This window comes from Acomys russatus, chromosome 20 (genome assembly GCF_903995435.1).
Source record: "Acomys russatus chromosome 20, mAcoRus1.1, whole genome shotgun sequence".
Lineage (NCBI taxonomy): Eukaryota > Metazoa > Chordata > Mammalia > Rodentia > Muridae > Acomys > Acomys russatus.
Window position 1 is genome coordinate 74,082,639 of NC_067156.1, and position 21,446 is coordinate 74,104,084.

The 21,446-nt window shown below is 37.3% G+C and overlaps 1 protein-coding gene across 1 annotated transcript in view; it reads left to right on the plus strand.

Moving 5' to 3' along the window:
- The window catches only part of Cd226 (CD226 molecule), an 88,286-nt gene extending 71,031 nt beyond the window's left edge, over window positions 1–17,255 (plus strand). Inside the window, exons 5-7 of the mRNA XM_051163893.1 lie at window positions 10,269–10,365; window positions 14,066–14,123; window positions 16,425–17,255. Of these exons, the coding sequence (XP_051019850.1) occupies window positions 10,269–10,365; window positions 14,066–14,123; window positions 16,425–16,538 (269 nt within the window). The 3' untranslated portion in view covers window positions 16,539–17,255. The remainder of the gene's footprint in view (window positions 1–10,268; window positions 10,366–14,065; window positions 14,124–16,424) is intronic.
- The last annotated feature ends 4,191 nt before the right edge of the window (window positions 17,256–21,446 follow it).

Consider the following 21,446-nt stretch of genomic DNA (forward strand, 5'->3'; position numbering starts at 1 on the left):
TACATGTGTGTGTGAGTGTGTGGGTACATATGTGTGTGTGTGAGTGTGTGGGTACATGTGTGTGTGAGTGTGTGGGTACATGTATGTGTGTGAGTGTGTGTACATGTGTGTGTGAGTGTGTCGGTACATGTGTGTGTGAGTGTGTGGGTACATGTGTGTGTGTGAGTATGTGTGTGAGCATGTGGGTGTGAGTGTGTGGGTACATGTGTGTGTGTGAGTTTGTTGGTACATGTGTGTGTGAGTGTGTGTGTGTGAGTGTGAGGGTACATGTGTGTGTGAGTGTGTGGTACATGTGTGTGTGAGTGTGTGGGTACATGGTGTGTGTGAGTGTGTGGGTACATGTGTGTGTGAGTGTGTGGGTACATATGTGTGTGTGTGAGTGTGGGGTACATGTGTGGTGAGTGTGTGGGTACATGTATGTGTGTGAGTGTGTGTACATGTGTGTGTGTGAGCGTGTGGGTGTGAGTGTGTGTACATGTGTGTGTGTGAGCGTGTGGGTGTGAGTGTGTGGGTACATATGTGTGTGTGAGTGTGTGGGTACATGTGTGTGTGAGTGTGTGGGTACATGTGTGGGTGTAAGTGTGTGTACATGTGTGTGTGTGTGAGTGTGTGGGTACATGTGTGTGTGTGAGTGTGTGGGTACATGTGTGTGTGAGTGTGTGGGTACATTGTGTGTGTGAGTGTGTGGGTACATGTGTGTGTGTGAGTGTGTGAGTACATGTGTGTGTGAGTGTGTGGGTACATTGTGTGTGTGTGAATGTGGGTACATGTGTGTGTGAGTGTGTGGGTACATGTGTGTGTGTGTGAGTGTGTGGGTACATGTGTGTGTGTGAGTGTGTGGGTACATGTGTGTGTGAGTGTGTGGGTACATTGTGTGTGTGAGTGTGTGGGTGCATGTGTGTGTGTGAGTGTGTGAGTACATGTGTGTGTGAGTGTGTGGGTACATTGTGTGTGTGTGGGGGGTACATGTGTGGGTGTGAGTGTGTGTACGGAATTCAGTGAATGACTGGCAGAAAACAACCCTCTTTTTACCATGTGGGTTTCAGGGATTGGATCGAGTTCAAGTTTGGTGACAAGCACCTTTGTTCACTGAGCTCTGTTGTAACTCTTTTTATTTTAAAAGTAAACCTTTCTTGTTCCTTGGAATTCAGACAGGTAAAATTCAAATTCAGATCTGTGTACTTAGCTGTCCCCCTTAAGAACCCATGCATGACCTCATTGACTGGGAAAAAAACTAACCTCCTAATACCTTTGACTTTGAAGTAACCATTTTTAGTCCATTCTTCTACTGAGGCACACTTAGGCTGTTTCCATGTTCTGGTTATTATGTATAAAGCAGCTATGAACATGGTTGAGCATAGGTCCCTGTTGTGTGGTAGGGCATTTTCTGGGTATATTCCAAGGAGTGGGATAGCTGGGTCTTGAGGAAGCCCTATTCCCATTTTTTTGAGAAAGCGCCAGATAACTTTTCAAAGTGGCTGTACTAGTTTGCATTCCCACTAGCAATGAAGGAGTGTTCCTCTCTCTCCACATCCTCGCCAACATGTGGTGTCATTTGAGTTTTTGATCTTAGCCATTCTGATGGGTGTAAGATGGAATCTCAGTGCCATTTTGATTTGCATTTCTCTGATGACTAACGAGGATGAGCATTTCTTTAAGTGTTTCTCGGCCATTTGATATTCCTCTGCTGAGAATTCTCTGTTAAGTTCCAAGCCCCATTTCGCAATTGGGTTGTTTGGTTTTGTGGTGTTTAATTTCTTGAGTTCTTTATATATTTTGTATATTAAACCTTTGTCAGATGAAGGGTTGGTGAAGATCTTTTCCCAGTCTGTAGGCTGTCGCTTAGTTCTACTGACAGTGTCTCTTGCCTTACAGAAGCTTCTCAGCCTCATGAGGTCCCATTTATTAATTGTTGACATTAAGGCCTGGGCTGTTGGTGTACTGTTCAGGAAGTTGTTTTCCTGTGCCTATGTGTCCCAGGCTCTTCCCCATTTTTTCCTCTAACTGAATTAATGTCTCTGGTACATTTACACGATGGAATACTACTCAGCTATTAAAAACAAGAAATTTCCGAAATTTGTGGACAAATGGATTGATCTAGAAATAATTATAATGAGTGAGTTCACCCAGAAGCAAAAAGAGACAAATGGTATATACTCACTTATATCAAAACACTAGTCCAAGGGATACGTACCATGAAAAACTTTACTTACCAAGAAAGTGGGTCAGAGGAGAGGACATCCTATTGAGACTTTAGGCAAGAGTAACATGGAAGAATAAGGAAATAGTAGGACCCACAGGGTCCTGGAAACCTACAAGAAGAAGTTTATGACAGGCAGATCTGGGTCCTGGGGTCCTCCTCAAACTAAGGCACCAGCCGAGGAGAATATAGGCAGTAGGCTTCGAACCCCTACCAAGACCTAGCCGACAAACAGGATATTCTCCACCGCTGAGTGGAGAGTGAGATCTGACTCTCACACGAACTCTGGTGCCCCTTTTCTGACCACGTCCCCTGGATGGGGAGGCCTGGTGGCACTCAGAGGAAGGATAGCTAGTTACCAAGAAGAGACTTGATATTCTAAGAGCATATATAGGGGGAGGAGGTCTCCCTTAATCATAGACATAGGGGAGGGGAGAAGGGGGGAAATGGGAGGGAGGAAAGAATGGGAGGAAACAGGGGAAGGGCTAACAATCGAGATGTAATATGAATAAAATAATAAAATGGAAAAAAATAAAGTAACCATTTTTTGCTGTTTTAGTCCTACATACAAATTTCTTCCTAAAAGCCCCTAGGAATTGTCAACAGCATGTGGTTATTCCTTATAGCCACACGAGACACTGCATAGACTCATAGGTAAAGTCTTTTCCAACGGCAGACACACAGTTACCATTGTAGGAAATGAGCTCTTGGTGTAGAATAGCAGTATTTTATGCTAAACAGAAATTCAAGTTTTAAGTATTCCAATGTAATTATCCAGATGATGATTTTACGTGAAATAATTCAAACATACTGCTTGATTATTGGCAATATTCAAAAGCAGAATGATGACTTTTTAGAGAGTGGTTTGCCTAAAAGATCAGGACATGAAGAAACAAGAGCTGTCACTCACAGAGATATATCTTCAAAGTCCAGTCCGCACCTTAAAGTCGTAATTTACACTGAAGCGATTCAGGAACCCTTAAAAGGTATTGACCCACTAGAGAAATACACATCTCCTTTTCAACATCTGTAGAGTGTAAAATAAATTTTTAGCAGACTACACTGACAATTGTTTCCAGAATGCATTTAGCACACTTCCTTTTTGCTGGAATTCAAAAGTCATCATGTTGCCATAGTGTTTTTGGATGGCACTGACATTTTATTTATGCATAGAACTGATTTTCCTATCCATAAATACCAATAAATATCAATGCTTCTAGTTGGGCTCGTAGAGATTAATAATAGTTTTAGTCATATTGAAAATTAGCAAAATAAAGGAAAAGATAATGATAATTTGTGCATGAATGCAAGAAGGAACAGGCACTAAGAGAAGATGACATTAGCAAAGATGTCAGCCAGTGTCTTCCAGTGGCTGAGCATTAAAGGTGTTCAAGGGTCATGATATGCAAAAGTTCCTCAATCCTGGACCAAATAGAAAGAAAGGGTTACAGATAGGAAAAAAATACAAGTTCATAGAATATAATTGTTTTGATATTAATGTCATCGGTCTTCATGTATTATTTGAAAAATTAGCACTAATTCTTCATTCTTATTTATGTGTGTGTATTTAAGAATATATGTCTGAACATTTGTGAAGGAGAGCAAAACAATTATTATTGACCTGCCGTATGGAAAACAGCTAATACACATGTCATTATGTATGTAGTTCTACATCTGTATTTAACATAGGCATATATGCCAAGTCTCAAATACTTTTATGAAAACAATTAACTTTGCTTTTATGTTGGTGATTGTTTTCTCCTTTTGACTCCAAAAAAAGAAAGGCATTATTTTTGAAATCTAGTCATGCAATCAAAACCATTGGATTTTTAAGAGATGAGAAATTGGGTGGATGATTAAATTCTAATAGGCATGCCCAACTGTTGCCTACAACCAGGATGTCTATGATTGCAGCCCAGTACAAAATCACAAACTACTTAAAATATTGGGAAGTTTGTTATCAGTTTCTATTGTGACCCTGAGTTGGTTAAGTTTTGACTGTGAACTTTACAGACAGTGTCATGTCACAATGTCAAAAACTAGATGTGCCTGTGTCTACAGTTTAAACCTACAGCTTTTATACAGTGTTGTTGTTTTAATAATTATGTTTGTTTTATACTTGAAAAGCATGAAGAGAAGTGGTTTGTTCAGATAGTTGTTTAAAATGGAATTCATGTGTTAGATTTTAAACCCAGAACTTGTGTTCTGTGTCATATGCTGACAAACATAACATGCACAGCACATTTATATGTAGGTCTTATTTAATGGCATTGCTTTAGTGCAAATCTTGAATGTCCCAAAGACCATTGTGTTAAAGATTTGGTCCCTTGGTAGTGCCATTGAGAGGTGGTGGGATGTTAAGGAGATGGGGCACAGTGAGAGAAAGGTCTTTTGGTCACTGATGTGTGCCCTTGAATGAGATGTTGTGACTCTTGCTGCCTTGCTCTGTGTAGGGAGGAGGTGATTGATTTTCTTACCTCATGAGTGGTTTTCCCATAGGATGCCTTCCTACAAGGCCCAAAGCAACAAGGCAACTTGACCCTGGACTGGAAACTATAAAATAAAACCCTTTCTCTTTCTATGTTGATTGCTCTTGGTATTTGTCATAGTAGTGCACAGCTGACTAACATACTCTATTGTCTGAATCTTGAATGCACATGGCTTTGTGTTGATCTGCTTTTAATAAACACAGGTCATGCTTCTCTGTGTGCTTCTGGCTGGCCTAAGAATTTATGAAGAATTACTCATTTATTCCTCTCCACAGTTTTATTTCACTTATACTTTACAAATGAGAAAAGTGAAGCATGACTAGGTTAATCAATTTATTCAAAACCTCTTAGCTAATGCATATATAAGCTGTCTGCAGAGGCAGGTACCTTGCTTCAGAGTTTCTGTTCTTAGCCACAGCTCCTCAGGCCTCTCTGCTCATCTCAGACCAGGTATAAGTGAGATCACAGAGCCCTGCTTTTCCCCTTTAGATATTTACTCCCAAGGCAGGCTCTACACTGTGTGAAACAAGTGAAGGCTCACCAGTGGGGTCTGGTCTCTCACTGTTTCGTTCCAGCAGTTAGTGAAGGCTTAACTTCCAAAATCCCCCCAAGAGCAACAGAAGCTTATTTCCTACACTAGCATGTGCCGTGTCTTGTGTTTCTGTGACCTTTCATACTACACTGTGACATATACACTTATGTAAAATATGTGTACATATAGCATGGTAACCTATCGTGTGTCTTATTGCAACCCGCAGACAGAAGGCTTCTGCCTTCACCCCAGCCAATGGGACATCAGATTCCTATTGTGTCTTCAAGGATGAGCACAGTAGGTACAGAAGGCACAAAGTCACACCTGGTCAGACAACAGTAACAGAAGCAATGTTCTGGGGAAATATAATTAAAAACAAATTGTCCTTACCTAGAAAACTTCTTTAAATGGAAGAGAAACAAAACAATTTTAATTATGAATGAACATAAATTTAGAATGCGCTGTGAATCACACACGCTCTACTAAAAGATTGCAAATGAAGTAAATATTATTTTTTAAAAAAATGTAGAGAAGTGAGATTCATTATATACAGGTTTCCAAGATGAACTATAACCAGTCTTCAAGTATATGGGCTTTATGTAGATATTGCAGAACATGCCAGGTTCACCTGGGAGGCTTGTGTAGTTAATCCTAACTTGTATTGTGTGTATAATTTGTGCAGTTTAATAACATTATATAGTGTTTAAGATACTTAAAGAATCTTTTTATGTTTGATTTACATACCAAAGACATGCTTGGCGTTGTTTCTATGATTATTTTACTACTTACAAAAGTAAGAGATTAAATCTCCCTCTATGGGATCTTTAAGTGAAATGAAGCAGATGCCAGAACTCGGCTCCTCGTCTGTCTTCAACATTTGTGTGTTTAGTTTCCTAGTGTTTTAATTTAAAATTATATATATATATATATATATATATATATTTTTTTTTTTCATACCAATACTTGAAATGTGAACGACTTGATATGGGTGAATCAGTGAGCTCACATATATTGTTGCATGCGAACTCACTGGGTATATATTCCACCTGTCTACAGAACAAGTCTAACATTTGTGCTTATCTTTTCAATGAGCCAAGAAAGGAGTACATTTACCTGATAATTGATGGATATGTGATTCTTATACACATATTTTTGTCTAGGAGTTTAGGTTCATTAGTTGTTGGTTTCTAAAATGGTGTCAAGCAGCCCAGGCTGGCCTCAAGCTCAGTATGTATCCCAGGCTACACTTACACTCTTGATAATGCTGCTTTCTAACTCCCAAATGCTAGGATCAAAAGCATGAGCTGTCGTACTTGGCTCAGTATCCAAGTTCTACATTATTTGGTGCCTTCACCCTCGACTCCACTCCCATCTCCAGGGAGGACAAACAGTGGGCAAGGCTGATGGCTCTGCCTCTTGCCTAGTTCTGCAGGAAAGATCTAGTGGCATTTCCAGCATAAGTCTTCTCTGGAAGTTTTATAACTCAGCCATAAATACTTGGCATTGGCAGAAACTTGCCCTGGAGGGTCATGAGCCTAGAGAAATTATTCATTTATAAATTTCACTGACTTGCTTTAAATTGTTTTAAGTGCATTTATTCTTTGTGATAGGAAAGAAAAATAATGGCTTCATAGTTCAAGATAGTTTTGTCCTCCTATGAATCAATACAGCATTGGGATACATGAAAAAAAAAAAAAGCCATCAGAAAAAAGGCTGCTGAGAACAGACAATAATTTGTTCCTTAAGAGAAGGGCTTGAGGGCTGGCATTATTCAAGCACAGACCTATTAGCAGAACTTAGGGGAAAAAGTGAATATTATGAGCTATTGATTAGCTCTCCAAAGCATCTTGTTTGCTTTCTGGTTTTCCATGCACATAGGTCCCAGGCAGGTGCATGCTTGCAGTGCTCTGGCCATTCCCACAGCAGCTTCCTAAAGATGGCAGGGTAGGGAGGGAGAACATGGAAGCTCTAAGCTGTGCTGGCCCACTGAAGCATTTCTCTACACTCAATTCTGGGGGAAAATTCTTGTTTCATGCTGATTTAAAAACATGCGGGGCTTTTCAAAGTAGCATAAGGTCCTTTAAATTAGATATAAATATGAGTTTATCTATTGCCTTCCATAATGACAGCTCCCCAATACACTGTGAAATTGTATGCATTTTAGGCACCAAACCGAAGGACCTGACTTAATAGAAGAGGTTGGTCTTCGGAAACAGTTCAAATGGAAGAATTTGAAACCAGAACTTGTAATTGAGGACTTTGATGAAAATATTCTAAAGTCACACAACTGAATGCCACAAAAATGTGGTCTTAACTCTTAACAATTCAGAGTCTACTTTAAAAAGAAGTCCCACACATTTTGTTCTTTAAATGTAACCACTGAAATTCAATTTTAAAAATTCTGTTTTAAGAGTACAGACATATGCTGTTTATTGTTTTTCTTATTACAAATCAACACACAATTTAGAAAATTTGAAAAAATATATTCTAAATGTATGTGTACATGCTCCTGTGTGCATGTGTGTGCAAATGCACTTGTATACATGTGCATGTAAGGATCACAGATTAAACTTAAGTGCTGTTCCTCAGTGGTTATTCATCTTGGTTTTGGAGACTGGGCCTCTCACTGGCCTGGGGTTTGCCAATTCAGCCCAGGGACTGGCTCACTTTCGAACTGAAATATAGTGTGTGACACCACAGCAGACTTTATATGCGGATAGAAGTCTGGTCCTTGTGATCGTAAGGCAGGCACTTTGCCAACTGACCCACCTTCTAGCTCTCTCTCTCTCTCTCTCTCTCATATATATATATATATATATATATATATATATATATTCAAATGTTAAATACATTCAAGGTATACAATATGAAGATTTGATACATGTAAAAGTGAGCAATGATTACCACAACCAAATTAATTAACATATCTCTCGCTTAACTATACTATAATTTATATCCTCGAACATTTTCTTCATATACTAAAAGCATGTACCCTTGGTCATGTTTTATTTACCTCCTGTTCTATTCCAGAGATTGGCATTCCACTCTCTGCTTCTATGCATTCAGCATTTTTAGATTTCAGCTATAATTAGAATCATAGTATTTGCTTCTACGTGTCTGCCTTATTACACTTGGAATATTAGTCTACAAGTTCATCTATGCTGTCACAAGTCTCAGGATTTCTTTAGAAATATATTGCAAATAATACAATTAAAAATATGAGCAATAGACCTCAACTGAGGTTTTATAAACCAAGTGTAAAGCTTCCCAGGAAGAATGGGGAAAGATGGTCACTAGTCACCAGAGGAGTGCAAAACCACTAAGCATGCACACTCATGTTTGTACAAGTGCACCTACATGCATCATGCCTTATATAATCCTTATGTAAAAATATAAAGATATGATGAATGTTAGTGAAGATGTACTTAAAAAGAATGCAGGGATGCTAGTAGTGGGGTGTAAATTAGTGTACTCACCTTGAAAAGCAAAATAGAGGTGCCCCCAAGGGACTGAAGGCAGAACTACTACACAATCTAGGAATTCCTCTGTTGGGTGTGTATCCAAGGGACTAGGGATCGGTTCCTTGAATAGATTATTCCATCCCTGTGTTCGCACAGAACTATTCACAGCATTCAACATATGGAAACAACCAAAATGTCTATCAGTAGTGGGATGAATAAAGAACATGATATATAGAAACAGAGTGAGGTAACTGTCACATGTGCTGTCATTTGTGACTCCCAGATGAATCTCGTGACATTTTGTTAAGTGCCATAAGCCAGACTCAGAAAAAGAGCCACTGTGTGGCTGGCCATACTTATGCTTACAATAAGTATTAAGCAAATTAAAAACTTAAACACATATTTTGTTTGTCTTTGTTTCTTTTGAATAAAGTTGGTCTAGACTTTGAGTTTTTATGAGAAAAGGTTCTGTGAAACTGTTACTTAGAAAGTATGGGACAATCTAAAGAAATATGAGGTAGAATGTGCTGAAAAATCTTGCTTCTCAAGTTGCCATTGGATTCCAGACTGCAGTGGCAACTGCACTGACCCAGGAAACAGCAATAAAGATAGCAGGCAAACCTCACTTCAAGTCCACCCCTACTAGGGACCAATAGTGACAAGAGCTCACCTCAGAAGGTGCTCTGTGAGTGGAAATAGGTGAGCAGCAGCCATAGGCATGAGGACATAAAGAAAAACACTAGTCTCTCACCTCCTTTTTGCACCTCCAGAGGTGAGACTTTTCCAAGTAGTAGTTTACCAGTCTTTCAAATATTGACTCATCAGTTCACTTGAGAGATGTAAGAACTCTGAGCCGAGAAAGATGGTGCTAAAGGCTGATCCTCTAAAACAGCGATCAACTGAGGGGAGAATTTCAGAATCTCAGGCAAGACCAAGTTTGAGTAACATGCCTATCTTCAATACTATTTTAACATTCATTCAAATGTAGTATAAAGCATATTTTTAAAACTACTGATCCACATTCCAGTTATGATACAATCCTGTTAATATATTATTCTAGCATGACATTTTTTTCTCTGCAAAGGATTTTGTATATGATAATTTAAATAGCATCTGTGTTCAGTGGGTGCTGTTAACATTACTGTCTTTCAAGAATTATTTTATTACTTTTAATTATGTGCATATCTGTATAATGTATGTGGATGTGAACAGAAGTGCTTTTGGAAGCCAGAGGTGTCAGATTCTCAGGAGCTGCTATTATAGGCAATTGTGAGCTAGCCTGTGGGGCTGGGCATCAAACACAGGTCCTCTGCAAGAGAAGTAGCCATTTTTTTCAGCCCCATATTATTGCTCTTGTTACCGAACCCAATTTAATGAAGGACATAATAAAAGCCTGTGATAGTCATAAGTATTAAGAAGTCTTTCATGAGAAAATACTTTTTCCCCTTAACACATCTTATAGTTACTAGATTCATTGAGTTTGGTTGCTATCCTGTCATGACTAATGGATCCTTTCTTCACTTTCCCACCACTCTTTGGTGACCTTAATTCAATTTCTAATTCATATTATAACTTTTTTCTTGTAGGTGGAGCTAGTAAACATTTTGTCCTTCTCATTGCTGGAGGGTCAGTTTCACTGTTCCTTGTCATCCTAATTATCATCGTTATCATTTTTTATAACAGGTGAGTAATGCAACCTACTCTGAGTCTTATTTATCTTGAATAATTCTGATATGTAAGGTTTTCTATGAATGATACAACTATTTACCAGGCTGACTCAGGATGTGTGTGTGTGTGTGTGTGTGTGTGTGTACAGTTCTATGTAATTACTACTTTTAAACCAAGGACGGGAAGCAAGAGGAGTACTATCATAGTGTCATAGACAACCCTGGGACCATTCCCTTAAGAATTAGTAGAGTTGGCAGAGTGCCCTCACATTCTTGCGAATTTCTCTGTTCCATGTCCACCTTTCCTTCCTCCTCCTCCATGGGAACAGCTGTGAATTGATAAGAGGGGTGTGTGTGTGTGTGTGTGTGTGTGTGTGTGTGTGTGTGTGTGTGTGTGTGTGTGCGTGTGTGTTGGGGGAGGGGTGAACTAGAGAGGGCAACAGAAAGAAGGGGAAAAAGGAAGAGGAGCAATGTTTTATATTCATTTATCAGTTTTTGTACTGCAATGTAGTAAATGAGAGCTTCTTCTGAATGAAGTTTCTTACTTTTTACTATATTTTGGCCTAGAGGAAAGTTCTAGAGTTTTCTTAGTTGGCTTTTTCTTTGCCTTCTAGATCTCCCATGAGCACTACTGATTTGTCTAGTTTTTCCTCATACTTCTCAATTTTAGTTTATTGGATAACTTTTTATCCTATGTTCCAGCTGGAAGAAAGGACCACTCTTTAAAGATTGATATTTTGCATGTCTGGATAGCCATGGACGTGTAATATGTTTTTTTTTCTAAATTAATAAATAAATACAATTTATATTTTTCTTCCCTTACTGATAATATAACACACACACACACACACACACACACACACACACATCCACACACACACACACACACACACAGCTTATTACTATTGCTCTCCAGCAGGTTAATACATCCTGTCTCCAAATGTTATCCCTGACCTCTACCTTGTTTACTGTGATCTGATTTTAATAACTCTTTTCACCCCTTACTTTGCTCTCAGATCAAATTTCTCCTTCTAACCTATTGATATTTACCTACTTTTTCTTTTGAAAATAGGATTGGTGATGCCATTCTCTTTATTGGCATTGTGTTATCTTTCCCCAGACACTAGATTAATCTTAGAACTCATTAACCTAGCCATGGAAAGGTGCCTTGCTTCCTGGCTTCAACATAATCTTCACTTATATTTTCTGCATTACTATTCTCCTCTTGCTGATTAAGTTCACTAAAACTGGAACCATTTCATTTTTTTTAACATGTCCAACAGTCTTCTCCAAAGAAAAGAGTTTTGCTATGGTTTCTCTAATTTGTGCTCATTCAGCATGCGAACCACTTGCCTCCTTTCCCCTGCCAGAGGTTTGTCCTCTTTTGATATTCAAATAGACATGTTGTCACTATTATGTCTTTTTTAACTTGCCCTTTTAAATTGCTTTTCCTTGCATCTTGCTTTGTATTTTAATTCTTCTAGTGACTGTCATCCCTTCCTTTACATGTATGATAATCTTAATGGCGGGTTTTGTGTTTTTCATTTTTAATGTTCAATTGCACTAATATGTCTAAATAGTGCATCTTCAATAGGCGTGTGTACAAGTGCATTGAAATAGAGATGTCCTACCTCTTCTCCCATAATGGGTGGCCTTGAGTTTTTTCCTGATCAGAAATTACCAAGTTGAGGTAAAACCCCTCAAGTGTTAGTATTACAGAAAATTATATACTATTTCACCTTGGTTTATAAAAATTGCAGAGACCACAGGAGCATTACACAGGGATAGACAGCACAGCTGAAACAGTGAGTGGCAGAAGGGTTCTCTTGAGGGTCATAGATATTGGTCATGATAAGTTTTGTTTCATAAAAATGCATTATTTTTACCTGAACAACTAAATGGAACCAGATAGTAGATAGTCTCATTTGATTAAATGTTATAATGATCATCCCACTTGACTGCATAATCATAGGAGAAAAGAACAAAAGAAAAGATACTTGTTCTTTCTACCTTGTCACTGTCCTGTTTTGGTTATTAATTCAAATGGAAATGCTTTGAAAATTGACCCAAGGGTTATAGCAATGACCCGGAGACCTGTGTCCTACCATTTAGAATAATGCTGCAGCTTCAGGTGTGCCGAGTTGTAGAGAAGCCTAAGTAAGTTTGGACTTTACTCTTGGCATCTACCTGTGATTCTGATGCCTTTGGAAGCAAGTCCTCCACTTCTGGTTTGTACTTCTTTCATGTTGAGATGAGAACTGTGGCAACAGAGAGTGTGAAAATGACCGGGGAAAGGAGACAAAACTTATTCTTGACATGAACATCTGTCTTTGTAAGGTGAAATTTAATATTTAGTGAGAAAACTGTTGCTTATTTGTACATTTGGAATAAATGTGCAAATTATATTTTTAGCAAATACAATGTCTCGATATGCTGGGAACTGTCCTGTTTTCAGCACTGAAAAAAGTCTCACATTGTGGAAGCATCTTACAATTAAGCAAACCAGGACAAATACAACTGTTCAACACAGAACAAACTTTTGTATATATACCAACTATATTGTAAACATAAGAGAGCTGATTATGAGAGATATTGATAACTTATCTAACAAATAGCACAGCACAAGTTACATAGAGAAAGCTTTAGGTATAAGCCAAGTTTTCTTTTATTCACCATGGTATGTACTCTAGTCTTATAAACATAGACAAACACACACAAGGACAGACACATATAGGCACACACATGCACACATATAGACAAACATACAGGGAGAGACACACAGATACCTATAGACACACAGACACACATACACACACACACACACACACACACACACACACACACACACACGTTGGAGTCAGGTGTGAGGGCTGTGGCTTTAATTCCAACACCACTATTAACAAACCATGAGATGCCAGGCAAGATGCTTCCCCTCTGAACACTTTCCTAATCTATTAGAGCTTTGATGAACTCTAAATAAAATAATGCACCAAGGTAACTTATAATAAGACCTGGAAAATTTTATGAAACTCAAGTCAATTGTCATTGTTATCCAATACATTACAGAAGTTTTCATATAATAAAACCTCTAAGTCCAAAAGCTGTAGGCTATTTTAATACTAGTCTACTGTATAGCAAAGCCACTGTGATTAATTACTAATACTCTCTGCTTAGAGAGCTGTGTAGCTGTTCTTTCCATCTGTAATCACATCAGAGTACGTAAGTATGGTGTTCTAGTCATTGTTGTGACCAAACACATGGAAAAGCAGCCTTTAGGAAGAACAGATTTATTTTGATTCACAGTTTGGAAGCACAGTCCATCATGACAAAGAAATCATGGAAGCAAGAGTATGGGTCATCTGGTCATGTTTTATCCAATCAGGAAACAGAAGAAAGTGATTCCTGATGTATTTTCTTCTTGTTATTGAGCCTTAGACACAGCCCAGGAGATGGTAATGTCATATACAGAATGAGTCATCTTTCTTCAGGTAAAAATTTCTGGAAACAAACATCAAACCCAGAAATACATTTCCATAATGACTTTAAATCTAGTCAAGCTGGCAATCAGAACTATATACACAAAGCAACTATTTGTAGCCACAACTACTTATTCACTAAGAACACACTGGCTGGAGACACAGCAAGAATTTGTATAGTAGGGATAACTATTGCTTGAGTGCAGCGTCTTAATTTTCTGTGATGGATTTGTATTCTAGAAGGAGAAAAAGACAGGTGAGAATACCACTTAAAGAGCCCAGGGATAAACAAAATAAGGTAAGATGATTGTCATTTTTCCCATTTGTTTAAAAATCTCCCGTAAAAGGTCTTTTATTTTCTGTTATCAACCTTCTTGCTTATTTTCCTTTCAATGACCTTTCAAAGCCATTGCTTGCAATTCAAGTGTTAACTAGGTGAGGAAATAGCTACCCTACACTTGTTAATAATTGTGAAGTCAAGGCCTAAAAACATATTAGTATAACAATACTACATGCCTATATTTGTAGCTCTTGAAAAGCTGAGGCAGGAGAACTGTGAGAAAAATGGACAAAATTACACTTATATAATTACAGTCAGCACTACATATCCCCCCAATCCTGCATTATGTGGTTTTCTACCACACATTGTATAAACTTTGTAGTTTTAAACAGCAGACATCTATTCTTTCATAATTTTGAGGGCTGAAGTAAAAAGCAAACAAAAAAGAAACACGAGAAGGGTAGTTATTTCTTGGGTAAAGCTGGTCTTGTACTTTTGCCCAGCTCCTGGTAGTTGCCTGAATTTCTCTACAACCATTGGCGTGCAGATATGCCTTTTAATCTCCCCCATGCTCACATGATTCCTTGATTGTGTTTGTCTCCTTGGCTCTAATGAAGGTGTTGCTCATACTGAACTAAAGGTTGATGCTCCCACTTCAGTATAAAACAGCATCAACCTTCTCCTTTTAAAACTTTTATATGCATATGCAAATATAAAGGTATGCTTTCTTGACAATATGTGCATGTGGAAGGGCATGGTTTATGCCTTCTATCTTCCTCTATAGTGCTCCACATTACTTTTGAGACAGTGTCTCATTAACCAAGAGCTTGCTACTTTGGTTAGACTGGCTGGCTGTTGATCCTCCAAGAACTTCCTGTCTCAGTCTCCTAGTACTTGGGTTACAGAGACCTGTGCTCAGCTAGCGGATCGGTGCTGGAATTCTGAACTCATATTCTATGTTTGTCCACTAGGCACTTTAGTCACTAACCCACCCTCCCATACCCTTGTAACTAATTTATCTGCAAAGATCTTACTTTCAAAACATGTTAAATAATGAAGTTTTTTGTAAAGACAGTTTAAACAGGCAACTATTCGACTCAATACATAACAAAACATTGTTTTGTGTCATAGGTTATTATGATGGGTAAATTAAATTAAATTAAATTAAATTAAATTAAATTACATAAATGACTCAAAAGCATAACCCACATAAGAGATATATAATCATGACATTCATTGATGCTATTATTCTTGAATAATTTTTAATTAATAAATTCTAAATTAGGTTATAAAACTAGAGAATTTTCTTACATGTTGTAGGACTGTAACAAACTATAATTTTTCTTTCTTACTTTACTTTGCTCTTGTCCCTACTGTTTAATTCAAAGGATGCAGATAAGTTTGCAGATAAAAGGGATGCTTTTTTCCATACCTATTGTCTCTATTTTTATTTAGATATCTCTATTTTAATAGCAAATTACTACATTTATTATTGTTTTACTATAAAGCATTATTAGGAGCTGAATGCTTGTATGTCTCCTAAGTTCAAATATTGAAGTCATCAAACCCAAGGGCAATGGTATTTGGAGGTGGGGCCTTGCAGAGGGTGAAACCTTCATTAATGGAATTAGTTTCCTATAAGAAGAGATGGGAAGAGTTTTGAAAGCCAGACTCCTTTGTTTGTTTGTTTATAAAAAAAAAGATTTGGCATAAGAAGAAGGAAGATGATCACCTGTAATGCAAGGATCAAGCCCTCATATGATATTTGACCACAAACTTTATATTCATTAGAATTGTGAAAAATAAATGATTGTTGTTTAACCAAGCCACTTAATCTATGGCATTGATAAATACTCAACAGCTATGGTTGCCTACATAAGATCTGTTCAAGATTAACCCAGTCAGTATTCCACCCTTCGGGAAAGATGGGCTTCGAAGACCCAATCCCTAGATGAGGAGCTATTGAGAGTTGATGGTTTCTGTGGAAGTGAGACTCAGTTTTCTCTAAGGACATGCCCTCTAGTAGGTCAATATTGTTCCAGTGGATGGCTCCACACCTATTTATATAATGGCAGAACAAATTGGAACCAGTGAGTTATTTGCCGTAACTTTATCTACCATCTATTCCAGTCATGTAAATTGATAATGTAATTTCTAAAATGTTTTAGGAATAAGTTTTGTATAATAAGGGGGATATTTTACCAAATTATTTGTAATGGAAATTTGGCCTATATTAGTATATTTGGAGGGCTCCATAGAATGCCTTCAGTGAATGCTGAAATTCAGTGGGTCACTCATGTTCTGCTATTTATTTTGTAGGTAGCCACCAATTGCAGAAGTCCCACTTCTCCCATCCAGTCTGTAGATGATGAAACAGAGGACATTTATGTGAACTATCCAACCTTCTCTCGAAGACCAAAGCCAAGATTATAAGGTGTTCTGCCTGAGCAAAGTAGTGACGACTTCTATGGCTTGGATTTGCACCAATGCTCTTTTCACCACCAGTATCTATCTCGATAAAAAGATTGATTGCCTTTATTTCATTTCATATAAAGAAATAATTTATCTTGGAACATCCTTAGTATAGATGCATTAGAAAGCCCAAACTAATTAGCTCACAAGTACAAGGCAATGTCCATTAAGTAACAGAAAAAACCTAGAGAAGACCAAGCACCTCATGGCTTTCTTGTTGAGCCTGAAATTAATGGTGGGCATAAGGTTGATTCTGGATCATCCTGATGGTGTTGGTTTCACTTACATACTTCTGGTCCTACTCTCATGCTGCCTCCCTCAGATGCTCTCATGATTGTTGCCAAGGTGGAAAGCTTACTGATCAAACATTAGAAACAAAGTTGCATCATCAGCTTAATTCAAAAGAGTACATGTAAAGGAATGGCCAGGGATGAGATATGTATGTAATCATTTCTTCCCTTTCTAGTTTCAAGTAAATTCATCTCTAATTCTGTAGAGAATTCTTGCTATCCATGCAGTCTTAGCCTTCTATATAATGAGATGGTCCAATAAGAAATAATGCTTTTAATAATGGTTTATCTACTTTTGAGAATTATTTTAATATGTAAGTTTTTAAGTTAAAAAACTTGCAAAATGAACATATGAAAAGATCTTGGTGGAATACAGTACAGGAATTTGAGAGTACAATGTATGGAAAATGAGTCACGGAACAGTGATATGTGAAAGAAAATCTGTGCTTTAGAGTTTGAACAAAAACATCTCTCCCAGGATGGCTGGCATTGAGATAATACACTTGATTCTGTCACCATTCTAGATAGAGGAAAAAATAAGAAGTACTTGTGAAACTAAATAAAACTATAGTTATCTCCAAACTATGGTGGTCATTATCAAATAGAATGGTATTTAGTATCTAAAAGACCCATTTCATAATAAAGATTATAATCTTTATTTATTTTTATATTATTATTATAATTTATTCACATTTCATCTGTTTGTAGTCCCCTCACTCTTGTTCTTATCTTCCTGTTCCCACCTCCCTCCTTTTCTTGTTCTATTCCCCTCACCTAGATTGTGGCGTCCTCCTCCCCCACAGTCTGACCACAGCCTATCAGGTCTCATCTGCTAGCCTGAATCCCTTTCCTCTGTGTGCCCACAGGGCCTTTCCCGTAGGGGCCAATGATCAATCTAGGACATCAGCTTCTTCTCAGAGACAGCCCGGCCCACACACCACCATTCCCTCCACCCCCAGCTCCACCTGCCCTGTGAAGAATGAGCTGTCCCTTGGCTACATCTGAACAGGGGCTCTAGGTCCTCGTCCTGCAATGTGCTTGGTTGGTGCATCCTTTTGTGCAGGCACTTCTGGGTCCAGATCTTCCAGCCTTGATAGTCTCCTTGTAGAGGTCCTGACAACTCCCCGAACCTCCCACCCCTGCCTTCCCACCCGCCAGCTCTTCCAAACAATTCTACAATTTGCAGCTCCTTACCCAGAGTCCCTCTGCATGTCCCAGTATCTGTCCCAATCCCCCACTGGGTGGAATCTCTCAGAGGACATCTATGTTGGGCTAATATCCACTTATAAGTGAGTATATACCATGCATATCTTTCTGGGTCTGGGTTGGACCATAATCCTTAAATCATCATTGTACAAAGTTTCAATTAATTTTTTGGTGTGTAGATTTTGTTACAAACTTAAGTGAAACAAAACCAAGGGACAATGCTGTTACACAAATGCTAAAATGTATTTCATAGTTTTAAGGTAGTTTGTGAATATTTCATAACTTTAACTTTATTACACATGACAGTCCAATAATTTTGCCAATTTCAGAAATTCAGAAGATAATAAATGAAAAATGACTGTTTCTAGCAGTGTTTACATATTTACTCAAAAATGGTTAGCTCAGATTTTATTGATTGCTTGTAGATGTTTGTGTCTCAATTTGTGAACTCTTTCCACAAATATGCAAGTGTAGGGAAGTTGGAAGGACAATTAGAAAAAAAAAAAAAGCCAACATTCGGAAGCATCAGAGATTATATGGCTACATCTCCCAGTTTGCATGGTGAAACAAATTAGTACTATTCATAAAATAAACTATTTACTTTCCATAAATGTCAAAGACAATCAAAATACTTACTTTTAGTAGTATTTTGGATTTCTAGTAGAATATTTGGATGACCGATTTTGCAATGGCTAAGTTAGGAATAGGGAATACTTTTATAATTGCACTATAAGGAGATATAGTTACCTGGTAATCAGTGATTTGTCTGAAGAGTCACCTAAGTAGATCAAGAAAGTCTCCAAAACGCTGGGAACTTCTTTTGCTGTGAGAATCCTTATGCTTTCTTGAAAGAAAAAATAAGTCACAGCGCACACTTCCTTTCTGTATGTGTCCCTTGTAGAATTTAGTCTTTATCAGGAACACTTACTGCAACCTCTGACTCCATCCCCCATGTCTCTGTTACACTGAGGAGACAGCAATTTTACTCAAGAAAGCACTTTTGTTGAAATCTCTGTATCCTACACAATTTGCCAGATTTCTGGAATATGACCCCTTGAAAGATGTTTGTGCCTATTGTTCTGAGTAATCAAAATTGAACCAAAAAGAAAAGATCAAAGTCAGAAATGAAATACACTTTTTTTGCATTGTAATCTATATTTGGTGCTGCTTTGGAGGCCAGATGCTTTTTAGAGGTGCTTTATGTCCATAATTTTTATCAGTATATAATGCAACCTTAAGTGAAATATGTGTACTTCACATTAGATGCTAGTATCTTAATATTTACAATAAAGTAAACAATGAAAGGAAGTTAGGTTTGATTAGGGATAGAACACTTTCTTAGGCACTTACAATAACTGTATTCACTACAATATTATCAGATTGATGTTGAATTTTATTTAAATGATTTTATGTTAATGTTAAGAAAATGAAATATAAGTCTCTGCTTTCTCTTTTATACTTTCCCATTTTTCCATTACTGAAGATTAGACTCAGGGCTTCTAAATGTCAGGCAAGTGCTCTACCACTGAGCTACAACTCCAGTTCACAATATAATTCTAAAATTTAAATATTCAACTTATTGTGGAGATAATTTATATTAAATATCAATTTGAAAAGATAAGGTAGAATAAAAACTAAGAAGTTGCTTTTTATTTTAAACATGTAAGTTTTATTAATTTACATATATAATTCTATTAAATAAAAATAATATTGTAGAGATTTTTAACCCAGCAACATGCTTCCTCTGTCAGGAATGCAGACACACCCTCAGCACATGCCTCTGATCCCTTTGGCTGGATTATAGACATGTCCTTGGTACACACTTTTAGTCCTAAACAATGAAGTTAAAGTTCGTTGTAGAAGAAAGCACCCATGTTTGAGAGTGACATCTAATTGAGAGGTAGACAAAGTGATGAATCCGCGATAGCTTTGACAGAATGAGTCAGAGATAGGATACTCTCAACTCTCAATAGAAAAAAAAAAAAAAAAAAAAAAAAGAGGAAAGAGATGGGACTTAGCAGAAGAGAGGGATAGGAGGATCAGCCAGTTTTACCAGGAGAGTTTTACAGAGAAAAAAATTAAAGAGAGAGTGGGCTAGAGGATGAGAAAGAGCCAGAAGATTAGTACATATTAACACAGTTAGTATGAGGTCAAGTAGCGCAATTCAGTCAGAAGCCTAGAGAAGCCAGTTGGAATCAGCAAGGAGAGGAGTTTGACCTAGAACAGCTGAGCTGAAGCAGCCAGCCAGACTTTAGAAAGAGCTAGAAAGGGTGAGCTTATTCAGAAGTAAGCCTCAGATCCTAGGCCTAGTTGAGATTGTACAGAGGCTAGAAGCTTCCAGGACTAGGCCTAGGTTAGTAGATAGAGGCAGTAAGCCTTTGGGATGACAATTATGTATGGAGAATAAAAGTTACTTTTACATAATATCCTCATTACAATTATCTTTTAAATTAGAAAAATCCCACAATTAGAGATCAGCTTACATAGTTTAGTTTTCTGTGTTGAAAGCACTAAAAATGTTATAAGTTGACGTTAGAAAGTACTTTATTTGGGGCTATGGACAATAACCTTCTGATTCTGACTTGTTTATTATCTCTGTTATAATTGTAAGTTCTATAGCTATCTTACCTAGAATGTCTCCAGTTGGACTTTGCATTACCCGAGGCTGAGTTTGTAGGGATAAGTAGTCCTTTCCTTCGATGAACTGTAACCTATTGTTCTGAATGAATAAAACATAGTTATCAATGATCACTAACTTCATTTGCTACCAGAGGCAAAATAAACGGAAAGAAATCAACATGTAGAGAGAAATACATGGAAACTTTGTAACTTTTATATCAAAGCAATGTTTGTACATTTTATAAATATGTGTATTTCAAAGAGCTATGTAAGAGCTTTCTTTTTGAAAAAGTAGCTGTGACCCTTTAACAGGATTCTTCAGGTTGTGGTGACACTCAGTCATAAAATTATTTTCATTACTATTGCATAACTGTAATTTTTAAAAAAATAGCATTTTATTTTTTATGTATGCAATTGTCAAATAACAAAATTAATCAGTAAAATATAATTTTACAAGTCTCTTTGATTGTCTTTTCAAAAACTAGTAATAGCTAGCTCTTATAAAGTTGGGTAATTGACAAATGTATATATTTCTATTATGTGGTATAATTTTAAAGCTATTTCTTATATTCTTTTATTAGAGTTTTATAAATATTCAATATAGTGACAAGAGAAATAGTATTATTATAATTGAGAAATTAGTACATATAGATACAGATATGTCTGTATCTGCTGTCAACTTGATTAAGGTGAGACCATTGAGTCCTATAGGAAACATATTTTTCTTTAATTTTCCCTTAATAATATGAGAAGT